We start from the raw sequence: 14,772 nt of genomic DNA on the forward strand, positions 1-14,772 counted from the left end.
GAATTAAGGTGGAAATCGCGGAGGTGCTGGCCATAATATTCCAATCCCCCTTGGATACGGGGATGGTGCCAGAGGACTGGAGAATTGCAAATGTTACACCATTTATTCAAAAAAGGGTGCAAAGATAAACCCAACAACTACAGGCCAGTCAGTTTAACCTCAGTAGTGGGGAAGCTTTTAGAAACAGTAATCGGGGACAAAATTAACTGTCACTTGGATAGAGCTGGATTAATTTAGGAAAGCAAGCACGGATTTGTTAAAGGCAAATCGTGTTTAACCAACTTGATCAAGTTGTTTGATGAGGTAACAGAGAGGGTTGATGAGGGTAATAGAAACATATAAAATAGGTGCAGGAATAGGCCATTTGGCCCTTCGAGCCAGCACCACCATTCAATAAGATCATGGCTGATCATTCACCTTAGTACCCCTTTCCTGCTTTCTCTCCATACCCCTTGATCCCTTTAGCAGTAGAGGCCATATCTAACGCCCTCTTGAATATATCCAATGAACTGGCATCAACAACTCTCTGCAGTAGGGAATTCCACAGGTTAACAACTCTGAGTGAAGAAGTTTCTCCTCATCTCAGTCCTAAATGGCTTATCCCTTATCCTTAGACTCTGTCCCCTGGTTCTGGACATCCTCAACATCGGGAACATTCTTCCTGCATCGAACCTGTCCAGTCGCGTCAGAATTTTATCTGTTTCTATGAGATCCCCTCTCATCCTTCTAAACTCCAGTGATTACAGGCCCAGTCGAGCCAGTCTCTCCTCACATGTCAGTCCTGCCATCCCAGGAATCAGTCTTGTGAACCTTCGCTGCATTCCCTCAATAGCAAGAACGTCCTTCCTCAGATTAGGAGACCAAAACTGAACACAATATTCCAGGTGAGGCCTCACTAAGGCCCTGTACAACTGCAATAAGACCTCCCTGCTCCTGTACTCAAATCCCCCAGCTATGAAGGCCAACATACGATTTGCCTTCTTCACTGCCTGCTGTACCTGCATGCCAACTTTCAATGACTGATGTACCATGACATCCAGGTCTCGTTGTACCTCCCATTTTCCTAATCTGCCACCATTCAGATAATATTCTGCCTTCGTTTTTGCCACCAAAATGGATAACCTCACATTTATCCACATTACACTGCATCTGCCACGCATTTGCCCACTCACCTAACCTGTCCAGGTCGCCCTGCAGCCTTTTAGTGTCCTCCTCACAGTTCACACCGCCACCCAGCTTAGTGTCATCTGCAAACTTGGAAATATTACACTCAATTCCCTCATCCAAATCATTAATATATATTGTAAATAGCTGGGGCCCCAGCATTGAGCCCTGCGGCACCCCACGAGTCACTGCCTGCCATTCTGAAAAGGACCCGTTTATCCCGATTCTCTGCTTCCTGTCTGCCAACCAATTCTCTATCCACGTCAGTACATTAGCCCGATACCATGTGCTTCAATTCTCTTGTTTGGGACCTTGTCAAAAGCCTTTTGAAAGTCCAAATACCCCACATCCACTGGTTCTCCCTTGTCCACTCTACTGGAAACATCCTCAAAAAATTCTGGAAGATTTGTCAAGCAGGATTTCCCTTTCATAAATCCATGCTGACTTGGACCGATCCTGTCACTGCTTTCCAGATGCACTGCTATTTCATCCTTAATAATTGATTCCAACATTTTCCCCACTACTGATGTCAGGCTAACTGGTCTATAATTACCTGTGTTCTCTCTCCCTCCCTTTTTAAAAAGTGGTGTTACATTAGCTACCCTCCAGTCCATAGGAACCGATCCAGAGTCGATAGACTGTTGGAAAATGATCACCAATGCATCCACTATTTCTAGGGCTACTTCCGTAAATACTCTGGGATGCAGACTATCAGGCCCTGGGGATTTATCGGTCTTTAATCCCATCAATTTCCCAAACACAATTTCCCGCCTAATAAGGATGTCCTTCAGTTCCTCCTTCTCACTAGACCCTCAGTCCCCTAGTATTTCCGGAAGGTTATTTGTGTCTTCCTTCGTGAAAACAGAACCAAAGTATTTGTTTAACTGATCCGCCATTTCTTTGTTCCCCATTATAAATTCACCTGAATCTGACTGCAAGGGACCTATGTTTGTTTTCACTAATCTTTTTCTCTTCACATATCTATAGAAGCTTTTGCAATCAGTTTTTATGTTCCCAACAAGCTTCCTCTCATACTCTATTTTCCCCCTCCTAATTAAACCCTTTGTCCTCCTCTGCTGTATTACAAAATTCTCCCAGTCCTCAGGTTTGCTGCTTTTTCTGGCCAATTTATAAGCCTCTTCCTTGGATTTAATACTATCCTTAATTTCCCTTGTTAGTCACGGTTGAGTCACCTTCCCTGTTTTATTTTTACTTCAGACAGGGATGTACAATTGAAGTTCATCCATGTGATCTTTAAATGTTTGCCATTGCCTATCCACCATCAACCTTTTAAGTATCACTCACCAGTCTATTCTAGACAATTCACGTCTCATACTATCGAAGTTATCTTTCCTTAAGTTCAGGACCCTAGTCTCTGAATTAACTGTGTCACTCTCCATCTTAATAAAGAATTCTATCATATTATGGTCACTCTTCCCCAAGAAGCCTCGCACAACAAGATTGCTAATTAGTCCTTTCTCATTATACATCACCCAGTCTAGGATGGCCAGCCCTCTAGTTGGTTCCTCGATATATTGGTCTCGAAAACCATCCCTAATACAATCCAGGAAATCTTCCTCCACCGCATTGCTACCAGTTTGATTAGCCCAATCAATATGTAGATTAAAGTCGCCCATGATAACTGCTGTATCTTTATTGCACGCATCCCTAATTTCTTGTTTGATGCTGTCCCCAACCTCACTACTACTGTTTGCTGGTCTGTACACAACTCCCACTAGCTTTTTCTGCCCCTTTGGTATTCCGTAGCTCCACCCATACAGATTCCACATCATCCAAGCTAATGTCCTTCCTTACAATTGCATTAATTTCCACTTTAACCAGCAACGCCACCCCATCTCCTTTTCCTTTCTGTCTATCCTTCCTAAATGTTGAATACCCCTGGATGTTGAGTTCCCAGCCTTGGTCACCCTGAAGCCATGTCTCCATGATGCCAATTACATAATATACGTTAACTGCTATCTGTGCAATTAATTCGTCCACTTTATTCCTAATGCTCCTCGCATTGAGGCACTGAGCCTTCAGGCTTGTCTTTTTAACACCCTTCGCCCCTTTAGAAATTTGCTGTAATGTGGCCCATTTTGCTTTTTGTCTTGGGTTTTCTGCCCTCCATTTTTACTTTTCTTCTTTCTATCTTTTGCTTCTGCCTCCATTCTACTTCCCTCTGTCTCCCTGCATAGGTTCCCATCCTCCTGCCATATCAGTTTAACCCTTCCCCAACAGCACTAGCAAACACTCCCCCGAGGACATTGGTTCCAGTCCTACCCAGTTTGTACTGGTCCCACCTCCCCCAGAACTGGTTCCAGTGTCCCAGGAATTTGAATCCCTCCCTTGTGCACCACTCCTGCAGTTGACATAGTGTACATGGATTTCCAAAAGGCGTTTGACAAAGTACCACATTATAGGCTTGCCAGCAAAATTGAAGCCCATGGAATAAAAGGGACAGTGGTAGTCTGGATACGAAATTGGCTTAATGACAGGAAACAGAGACTAGTGGTGAACGGTTGTTTTTCCAGCTGGAGGAAGGTGTACCCCAGGGATCTGTTCTAGGACCACTGCTTTTCTTAATATATATTAATGATTTGGTCGTGAGTGAATAGGGCACAATTTCAAAATTTGCAGATGACACAAAACTTGGAAGAATAGTGAACAATGAGGAGGAGAATGATAGACTCAGGGAAGACATAGACAGGCTGGTGAAATGGGCAGACACAAGCCAAATGAAATTTAATGCAGAAAAGCATTTTGGTAGCAAAAATGAGGAGAGGACATATAAACTAAATGGTATATTCCCAAAGGGGTTCACGAACAGAGAGACCTGGGGGTTTGTGTGCATAAATTGTTGATGGTGGCAGGGGAGGTTCAGAAAGCAGTTAAAAAGGCTTACAGGATCCTGGGCTTCATTAATAGAGGTATAATGTACAAAAGTGTGGAAATTATGAACCTGTAAAAAACATTGGTTCGGCCCGAACTGGAGTATTATGCCCAATTCTGGGCAGCACAATTTAGGAAGGATGTGGAGGCCTTAGAGAGGGTGCAGAAAATATTTACGAGAACGATTCCAGGAATGAGGGACTTCAACTATGTCGATAGACTGGAGAAGCTGGGGTTGTTCTCCTTGGAGCAGAGAAGATTGAGAGGAGATTTAATAGAGGTCTTCAAAATGATGTGGGGTCTAGACAGGGTAGATAGAGAGAAACTGTTCCCATTGGCAAAAGGGTCGAGAGCCAGAGGACAGAAGGCAAAAGAACCAAAGGCGATGTAAAAAAGCAAGTGGTTAAGATCTGGAATGCACTGCCTGAAAGGCTGGTGGGGGCAGACTCAATCACGAAAGGAAAAAAGACACAGGGCTATGGGGAAAGGGCAGAGGAGTGAGATTAGCTGAGAGTTGGCACAGGCTCGATGGGCCGAATGGCCTCCTTCCGTGCTGTGACCATTCGATGATTCTATAGGTGTGCGCAGCGATTGCAACAACAGCCTCATGTTGTCAGCAAGGTGTCTGAATCAATTTGGTGGTTAGGCCTCATTTGAAAGAAAGACTTTGCACAGCAACTTTCACAATCTCAGGACGTACCAAAGCATTTTACAGACAATTAAGTACTTTTGAAATGTAAGGCTAAACTTTTACCTTAACATGGGATTGGTTGCAGGAGGGCCATGCAGTGGGTCACTATCCCAAACATTCCACCAGCGAGCTCTGCAGTCTCTTTTTAACTTAAATACTCCAATTGAGTTAGTCATCCGGGTTTCCCGGCCAATTAACAGGAGCGGGTCTAATGTTGTCATGGATGACTCGACTTCAGCTCACCTCTTTAAAAGGGCAGTGGACAGATGAGAGATGAAGGTTGTAGGAGGTGATCCCGAGGTTGGTCTGAGAATTAGCTGTCGTTGTGAGATAGACCAATTAGTTTGACGGTGAAGGTTTAACCATTTCTAAGCAAAGATGGAGGCTCACCCATCCCTCGCTGTCTATGCATCTACTCACATCCCCATCTGACTATCCACCACTAACACTCATCCTCATCCCAATGCAATCATAGAAACATAGAAAGTAATGCCACAGAAGGAGGTCATTTGGCAATGTCATGCCACTCCCTCATAGTCACAAACGGAACCCATCCATCCCTGACACTCATTCCATTACTATTATTCAAAGTTCTCTTGTTTCCCTCCTTGCAGGGGAAGAAAGTGCAGAACAACAGGGAGAGGCAGAGAACCAGAGCTGACCCTCCAATCGCCACTGTATTGACACCATCAGAGGAGGAGGCGCTCGACCTAAGTGGAGTTGGAGAGATGCTGGCAGTGGGAGATGGAGAGAGGGGACCTCCCAGCAACCTGGTGACAGAATTAAATATCATACAGCCAGATGGAATACAACGGTCACTCATGGAGACTTGATGTCAGCAGCCAGTGAAATATAAGAAACATAACATAAGAAACATAAGAAATAGGAGCAGGAGTCTGCCACCTGGCCTCTCCAGCCTGCTCCGCCATTTAATAAGATCATGGCTGATCTGATCATAGACTCAACTCCACTCCCTGCCCACTCCCCATAACCCTTTATTCCCTTATTATTCAAAAATCTGTCTATCCCCGCCTTAAATATATTAAATGACCCAGCCTCCTCTGCTCTCTGGGGCAGAGAATTCCATAGATTTCCAACCCTCTGAGAGAAGAAATTCCTCCTCATCTCAGTTTTTAATGGGCGGCCCCTTATTCTGAGACTATGTCCCCTAGTTCTAGTTTCCCCTATGAGTGGAAATATCCTCTCTGCATCCACCTTGTCGAGCCCCCTCATTATCTTATATGTTTCGATAAGGTCACCTCTTATTCTTCTGAACTCCAATGAGTATAGGCCCAACCTACTCAACCTATTTTCATAAAGTCAACCCCCTCATCTCCGGAATCAACCTCATGAACCTTCTCTGAACAGCCTCCAATGCAAGTATATCCTTCCTTAAATACGGAGACCAAAACTGTACGCAGTACTCTAGGTGTGGCCTCACCAACATCCTGTACAGTTGTAGCAGGACTTCTCTGCTTTTATACTCAGTTCATTTCATTGGATATATTCAAGAGGGAGTTAGATATGGCCCTTACGGCTAAGAGGATCAAGGGGTATGGAGAGAAAGCAGGAAAGGGGTACTGAGGGAATGATCAGCCATGATCTTATTGAATGGCGTGCAGGCTCGAAGGGCCAAATGGCCTACTCCTGCACCTATTTTCTATGTTTCTATGTTTCTATACTCTATCCCCTGTGCAATAAAAGCCAACATTCCATTTGCCTTCCTGATTACTTGCTGTACCTGCACACTAACTTTTCGTGTTTCATGCACAAGGTCCCTCTGTACTGCAGCACTTTGCAATTTTTCTCCATTTAAATTAGAAATTGCTTTTCTATTTTTTTGCCGAAGTGGATAACCTCACATTTTCCCACATTATAATCTATCTGCCAAATTTTTGCCCAGTCACTTAGCCTGTCTATATCCCTTTGCAGATTATTTGTGTCCTCCTCACAATTTGCTTTCCCACCCATCTTTGTATCGTCAGCAAACTTGGCTACATTACACTTGGTCCCTTCATCTAAGAGATTAATATAGATTGTAAATAGTTGAAGACCCAGCACCGATCCCTGCGGCACCCCACCAGTCACTGTTTGCCAACCGGAAAATGACCCATTTATCCCGACTCTCTGTTTTCTGTTAGTTAGCCAATTCTCTATCCATGCTAATATATTATCACCAACCCCGGGAACTTTTATCTTGTGCAGTAACCTTTTATGTGGCATCTTATCGAATGCCTTCTGGAAATCTAAATACACCACATCCACTGGTTCCCCCTTATCCACCCTGCTCATTACATCCTCAAAGAACTCCAGCAAATTTGTCAAACATAATTTCCCTTTCATAAAACCATGCTGACTTTCCTTGATTGAATTATGCTTTTCCAAATGTCCCGCTAATGCTTCCTTAATAATGGACAAGAGTGCAGGCAGCGGAAAGACCGTGTGGCAAACCAGTCCCACCCACCCCTTCCCTCAATGACTATCTGCCCCACCTGTGACAGAGTCTGTGGTTCTCATATTGGATTGTTCAGCCACCCAAGAACTCATGTCCTCCTCGATTCTGAGGGTCTGCCTATGATGATGATTGGACTCTTGCATTTTCTCAACTACAGATGTTAGGCTAACTGGTCTATAGTTGCCTGCTTTCTGTCTGCCTCCTTTTGTAAATAGGGGTGATAAATTTGTAGTTTTCCAGTCTGCTGGGACATCTCCAGAAACCAGGGAATTTTGATAGATTACAACCAATGCATCCACTATCTCTGCAGCCACTTCTTTTAAGATCCTAGGATGCAGACCATTAAATCCAGGGGACTTGTCCACCTTTAGTCCCATTAGTTTGCCTGGTACTTTTTCTCTAGTGATAGTCATTGTTTTAAGCTCTCCCCTCCCAATAGCCCCTTGATTATCAATTATTGGGATGCTTTTAGTATCTTCTACCGTGAAGACCGATATAAAATATTTGTTGAAAAACTCTGCCATTTCCCTGTTTCCCATTATTAATTCCCCAGTGTCATCCTCTAAGGGACCAACGTTTACTATAGCTACTCTCTTTTTTATATACCTGTAAAATCCCTTACTGTCTGTTTTTATATTGCTTGCTAATTTATTCTCATAAACTATCTTCTCTCTCTTTATTATTTTTTTAGTCATCCTTTGCTGGTTTCTAAAAAATTCCCAGATTTCTGGCCTTCCACTGTCCTTCGCAACACTGTCTGCCTTTGTTTTCAATTTGATACCATCCTTTACTTCCTTAGTTAGGCACGGATGGTTCATCCTTCTCTTAGAATTTTTCTTTCTCACTGGAATATATCTTTGTTACGAGTTATGAAATATCTCTTTAAATGTTTGCCACTGCTCATTTATCATCTTACCATTTAATCTATTTTCCCAGTCCACTTTAGCCAACTCTGCCTGCATACCTTTGTAATTGCCTTTATTTAAGTTCAGAACACTAGTTTGAGACCTAGCTTTCTTGTCCGCAAACTGAATTTGAAATTCTACCATGCTATGATCACTGGTGGTGGTGACTTTGATAGCCACTGGTGAGGCGTGTCCACCAGGTCCTCGTGGCAGCAGGTCTTCTTTCAGCAAACTACAAATGTCTGCCAGGACCTGACATGATAGCCTGAGCCTCCTGGGCACTGCTGTTCGGTCATGTCCAGGAAGCTCATCCTCTGCCTGTATACCATGTGTTTGTGGTATTGCCTCCGGTGAGGTGCATCCCTGCGCTCATCCCCTCTTTCCTGTGGAGCAGCAGGTCGGTGAGGAAAAGGCTGCTGCTGCTGGTGTTGCTCCTGCTGGGGCTCGACTTAGTCCGAATCTGAGGTCCAAGGTGAAATAACTGAAGGGGCACCCATGCTGATCTGATAGATGCCAGGTAAAGTGAAGATCAGAGGCACAATCCTCCCATGTTGTGAGAATGGGTTCTGAGGCTGCAGAAATCAACTGCAAACTCCTGAAAGCAAATTCTCTGCAACAATGGTGTCAACAAGAGCCTTTCCCTTAGGCAAGGAAGCAGGTGTGAGGTGTGAGTATTTATTATTTCAACTGTTAATTGTTCAACTCACACAATGGGTCTGTGGTGGATCCGTTGTTCAAGATCACGGCTTGCATGTCATTGTGGAGCAGACGGAGGATGGCAGCCAAAACAGAGGAGGACACACCATAGTCCCTCACGGTTGACAGTATCAAATACCTTTGTGAGGTCAAAGAAGGCCATGTACAAGGGTTGGTGTTGTTCCCTGCATTTCTCTTGTGGTTGTTGCACGGTGAAGATCATGTCTGTTGTACCCCTTAGTGGACGGAATCCACGTTGTCCCGAACAGCACTGCCCCCCAGGTGATCAAAATCTGCAGCGCAGCCTTGGATAACTTGGACCATTTGCATACCTCGGGAGCCTATTATTAGCAAGGGTAGACATCGATGACGAGGTCCAACACTGATACGTCCTTACGATACAGTATAAATGCACACGAGGGCCATGCTTGAGAGAAGGTCAGTCTGTGACCTGTCCTTTATTCCTTAGCACTCAAGTGCAGGAAGTGGGTGGAGCTTCCCCTTTTATATCTGAAGGTCTAGGTTAGGAGTGTCTCCCACAAGTTCACCACCTAGTGGTCAGTGTTCTCACGGTGTACAACTTAGGTCAGATTATACATGGGTTACAATGCTGGTTGAATACATGACATCCACCACCTGAGGAAAAGAGTGTTTGAAGTCCAGGACCTTAAATCTGGCACCAAGCTTATGGTCTACAGGGCAGTAGTGATACCCGCCCTCCTATATGGCCGAGAGAAGTGGACCATATACAGTAGAAACCTCAAAGTGCTGGAGAAGTATCACCAGCGCTGCTTCCACAAGATTCAGCAAGTCCACTGGGAGGATAGACGCACCAACGTCAGTGTTCACGATCAGGCCAACATCCCCAGCATCGAAGCACTGACCACACTTGAGCAGCTCTGTTCGGCGGGCCACATTGTCCGCATGCCCGACACGAGACTCCCAAAGCAAGCGCTCCACTCGCAACTCCTACACGGCAAGCGAGCCCCAGGTGGGCAGAGGAAATGTTTCAAGGACACCCTCAAAGCCTCCTTGATAAAGTGCAACATCCCCACCGACACCTGGGAATCCCTGGCCCGAGACCGGAGGACCGAGTGGAGACCGAGTGGAGGAAAGCATCCAGGAGGGCATTGAGCACCTCGAGTCTCGTCGCCGAGAGCATGCAGCAAACAAGCAAAGGAGCGTGCGGCAAACCAGACTCTCCACCCACCCTTTCCTTCAACAACTGTCCCACTTGTGACAGAGACTAAGGGCACAATTTTGGGCCAGCTCATTTTTCGGCGCATTTACCGGAGATGTGCCGCTTTTCAACGTTCAGGAGTGCGGCGAAAAATTTCCTTCCCACTTTAGCCACTGTCCGGCTTCCTCCCTGTGGTCGCGCAGCATGGCCAGTCGAGTCGGGGGTGGAGCCAGCGCCCTGCGCCGAAAGCAGTGTCGGGACATCTGCAATGTGCAGTGGAGGGATGCGCAGTAGCTCCTTGTCCCCAGCCTCTCCGTGTCTTGCTGCAGCCACTGTGTGGGAGCTGATGCCAGCCAAATGTTGTGAGTAGAGGTACGGAGTGGCAATTGCACGGACAGCTTAGTTCCATTTGATTTGAAGCTTTAATCACTTTAATCTTAGAAATCGCACCGGGAGGCCACTTGGCCAGGGCTAGGGGGCGGACGGGCAGGAGAACTGATAGTGCTCCTGGCTGGATGATTTCTATCAATTCTGCTGCCCGCCCGCCCCTAGCCCTGGCCGAGTGGCCTCCTGGTGCAAATGATCTCTTAGAAATCCCACCGAGAGTGCATCATCACTCCCGGCAACCAAATTTTAATTTGACTGTTTAATGTCCAAAGTTTAATTTGTTAATTTATCGGTGCTAGTGACCCTTTTAAGGGTGCACTTGATTTATAGTTTAATTAAAATAGTTGTCGGAAATGTGACAGCCGATTTGCACACAGCAAGCTCCCACAAACAGCAATGAGATAATGACCAGATTATCTGTTTTTGTTATGTTGATTGAGGGATAACTTTTGGCGAAGAAACCGGGGAGAACTTCTCTGCTCTTCTTTGAAATAGTGTGCAAGCGTGGACCATTTTCCATACCTCGGGAGCCTACTGTCAGCAAGAACAGACATTGATGACGAGGTCCAACACCTCCAGTGTGCCAGCACAGCCTTCAGTCACCTGAAGAAGGTGTTTGAAGACCAGGACCTCAAATCCGGCACCAAGCTTATGGGCTATAGGGCAGTAGTGATACCCGCCCTCCTATATAACTCGGAGATGTGGACTAAATACAGTAGATGCCTCAAAACGCTGGAGAAGTACCACCAGCGCTGCCTCCGCAAGATCCTGCAAATCCATTGGCAGGATAGATGCACCAACGTCAGTGTTCTGGCTCAGGCCAACATCCCCAGCATCGAAGCATTGACCACTCTCAATCAGCTCCATTGGGCGGGCCACATCGTCCGCATGCCCAACACGAGACTCCCAAAGTAAGCGCTGTGCATGGAGCTTCGACACAGCAAGCAAGCCCCAGATGGGCAAAGGAAACGCTTCAAAGACATCCTCAAAGCCTCCTTAATAAAGTGCATCATCCCCACGGACTCCTGGGAATCCCTGGCCCACGACTGCCCAAAATGGAGGAAGAGCATCTGGGAAGGCGCTGAGCAGCTCGAGTCACATCATCGAGAACAAGCAGAAACCAAGCGCAGACAGCGGAAGGACCATGCGTCAACCCACCCTTTCCTTCAACCACTGTCTGCCCCACCTGTGACACAGACTGTAGGTCCTGCATTGGACTCCTCAGTCACCTGAGAACTCACATTTAGAGTGGAAGCAAGTCATCCTCGACTCCGAGGGACTGCCTATGATGATGATGATGTTATCTGAGAAGGTAGATGGGGCTTCAGTTTAACGTCTTATCCAAAAGACAGCACCTCCAACAATGCAGAATTCCCTCAGTACTTAAAACTGGAGCGTCAGCCTGGAATATGTACTCAAGTCTCTGGAATGGGTCTTGAACCCACAACCATTCTGACTCAGAGGCACAGTTGCTATCAACTGAGCCACAGCTGACACTGACAGTTTGCTGCCTGCGTGTTTCTAGTGTTGTTAGGCAGCTCACCATTTTGGGAGTGTGGGAAAGCCAGTGGGCCAGAAACAGAGCATGGGCCTGCAGCAATTGGTTACAGGGGAGAGTTAGACAGATGGCGGGTAGGGGGTGGAGAGCATTAATAATGAAGTGGGATTATGATCAAGGAGCAGAAAGAACAACTAGTAAAGCTGAAGCCACAAAACTGCTAAATGTCTTAAGTTTCAATGGGCTAGAACCTCCACTTTTTTTGCATGTTTAACGCCCACTTAACACCCATTTTACAGCTGAATTGATGTATAACGCCCATATATCGCCCATTCTGGCAAAAAATGGAAACTGACGGGCTTTTTTAGGAGACTTATCGCGAAGCGTTATTTTCCCAATGGGCTTAGTGACGAGAATAAATATCACCGCCCGCCCACTTTTTGGGGGCAGAATCAGCAGAATGGGCGAATTCAACACCTATAATATCGGCCAGCGTTACTTTTCGCACGGAATTAATGCCGAGATTCAATATTAATGCCCGCCCACTGTTTTTTGTCACAAAGAGCATATTTATCCAAATTAACGTCCATGGAGATCGCCCATCATCAATTTCACTACCTAGCACACATATCCCCCACAATATCGCTCGCTCAAAAAACCGCCCACAAAAAGTGGAACTAACTGGTGTGGCTGGCATTTGTTAAATTCCACTCTTACGTGAGGAGCTGATATCAGAAAGGTTTGACTGAAAGAGCGCTGATGTGAGTGACAACACTGACACACTGCTGTGTGTGTGCAGCTCAGACATCAATGGTGCCCATCACTTTGGTGCCAGTTAAAGTTTATGTTGATTGATGTTAAGTTGTATCTAACCCTAAGGGATCACCAATGTGTAATGGTCCAGCTATGTGAGACAATGCGCAATAAGATTATGTTCAATAACAAAAGTTTAATATCAACATTGGTCTAAAATCATAAGTATCACAAGCAGTAACACCCAACCCCCACCCACATCCCACTTTTTCCACCATTGACATCAATCACATTTTCAACATGTCCAGCAAAACAAAATACAAAGGCAAAGCAGGAGTGTGGTCCCCAGTCCCCATACATTGCAACAAATTGCACACACCCTGATGGAGATATAACACAGCCATCACCTGAGCACATGCACCTCACTTTCCTTCCCCCCTCTCCTCCCCATCTCTACCCTTTCCCCTCCTCGCTCCACAGTGCCTGGCTGAGGAGCTCCTTGGGCGGTACCTCATTGGGGGGGGATGAAGGCAGATGCATTGGTTGGACGGGTACGGGAGCGGGGGATACCGAGGGGGCAACATTCTTTGATACAGAAGCAGGATCTTGGTCCTTGCTCTCATCTGTCATTCGCAGTGGTGGTGCAGAACCTAGGGGTGGAGTGCCGCGCTCGGGGACCACTGGGAGGCCTGTGGCAGCAGTGTTCTTGGCTATCGCATCCAGGGACTCTGCCATGCGTGGAATGTACTCGGTCATGGTGGCCAGGTGTCGGGATATGCCCCCCAAAGCTTCGTTGAGCTGGTCACCAATGTCTACAGTCCTCCTGGACAACTCTACCCTCTCTCCGCTGTCATGTCACGCTCGTGGAACAGACCTGCCGCGTCCACGAGACCTCGGCGACGTCCTGGGGACAAATGGGGTGCCCTGTGGAGAGGTGCTTGGGGCCGGCACCTCCAGAGTGGAAGCGGGAATGACCGGAGGACCAATAGATGGCCTTGGGGTGGAATGGGTTCTGGAGCGTGGCGATGCAGGTTCTTTGAAGTCCGCGCTCTCATCCGTCGAGAACAGACCCAGTGGATGGACGGGTGATAATCGGAGCTCCTCAGCACCAGATGTAGTAGGATCATCCGCCGATTCCTGCCCCGCGCCCCCACCTTCTGGCCTCTGTGGCCTTGCCTGGGACCCCGCTGCTGGCTAAGCTGCAAAAGACAAATTAGGTTGTTTGAGGAGAAGGGGGTGCTAAGGTGACAAGGTGAGTCCAGCGCTACACACAGCATATGCATGACAAAAGCAACACTGCTCTCAAAATCATCGCAGACCACATTTCATCACCATCAACGCATTGTGCATTGCAATGATTTTCATTAGGCCAGCATTATTTCTTTGACACTTTTAGAAATCATCTATCATATATGATTGGTTGGATATAGTTGGTGTGGCATCTATTGACTTTACATCACGCAATGATGTAAGCTTCACTCACGTGGCATCACTTCAGGGTCTGCAGATGCATTTGTGGCTGTCTGAGGGTGCTTCCCCGTGAGTGCTCCATCTCTGTGATGTCGCTGGGGACTGGTTGCCCCCCCAACCATTCGCCTCTGCATGGACCTCATCGTCGATAGTTTCTTCTGTAAAAGGTAACAGGATGACATGGCATGAGATCATTGCGTGATATCATTGCTAGGTACTGTCACAGAGACTGATACAACACATAACCGACAGATGTAATCATGATTATTATGATAATTAGAGTTTCTTTACCTAAAGCCGTACACCGTGACCGCAGGCTTTGAGTAAAACATTCCTGGTAAAAGTGCAAGACCTCACATCTGCTGATGGTCACTCATGACTGTTACAAATCAAATTATATAAATACATAAGTACATGTAAATCAATGTAATACTTACTTTTGCGGATCCCACAAGGTCGTTCCAACGTTTGCGACATTGGTTGCCCTCACGCACCTCATTGGTCGCCGACGAGACCACCTCTGCTCTCTCGGTCCATATCCTCTGGTAGGCCTTTGGGGTGGGCTTCCCTCGCCCTCCCTGGGTCAAATCACTCCAGCGTGACTCGAGAGCGTGACTCGACCTCCTGCAGGAGGGAGGCATTTGCCTCGTCCGAGAACCTCCTGGCTCTTTTGCAGTCTCC

The 14,772-nt window shown here is 46.6% G+C and overlaps 1 protein-coding gene across 1 annotated transcript in view; it reads left to right on the forward strand.

The window, feature by feature from the left end:
- LOC139266092 (uncharacterized) overlaps nt 1–14,772 on the forward strand; it is a 133,171-nt gene that overhangs the window by 83,556 nt on the left and 34,843 nt on the right. Inside the window, exon 10 of the mRNA XM_070883942.1 lies at nt 5,362–5,561. Coding sequence (XP_070740043.1) covers nt 5,362–5,561 — 200 coding nt within the window. The remainder of the gene's footprint in view (nt 1–5,361; nt 5,562–14,772) is intronic.

The sequence above is a fragment of the Pristiophorus japonicus genome, chromosome 6 (assembly GCF_044704955.1).
Source record: "Pristiophorus japonicus isolate sPriJap1 chromosome 6, sPriJap1.hap1, whole genome shotgun sequence".
NCBI lineage: Eukaryota > Metazoa > Chordata > Chondrichthyes > Pristiophoridae > Pristiophorus > Pristiophorus japonicus.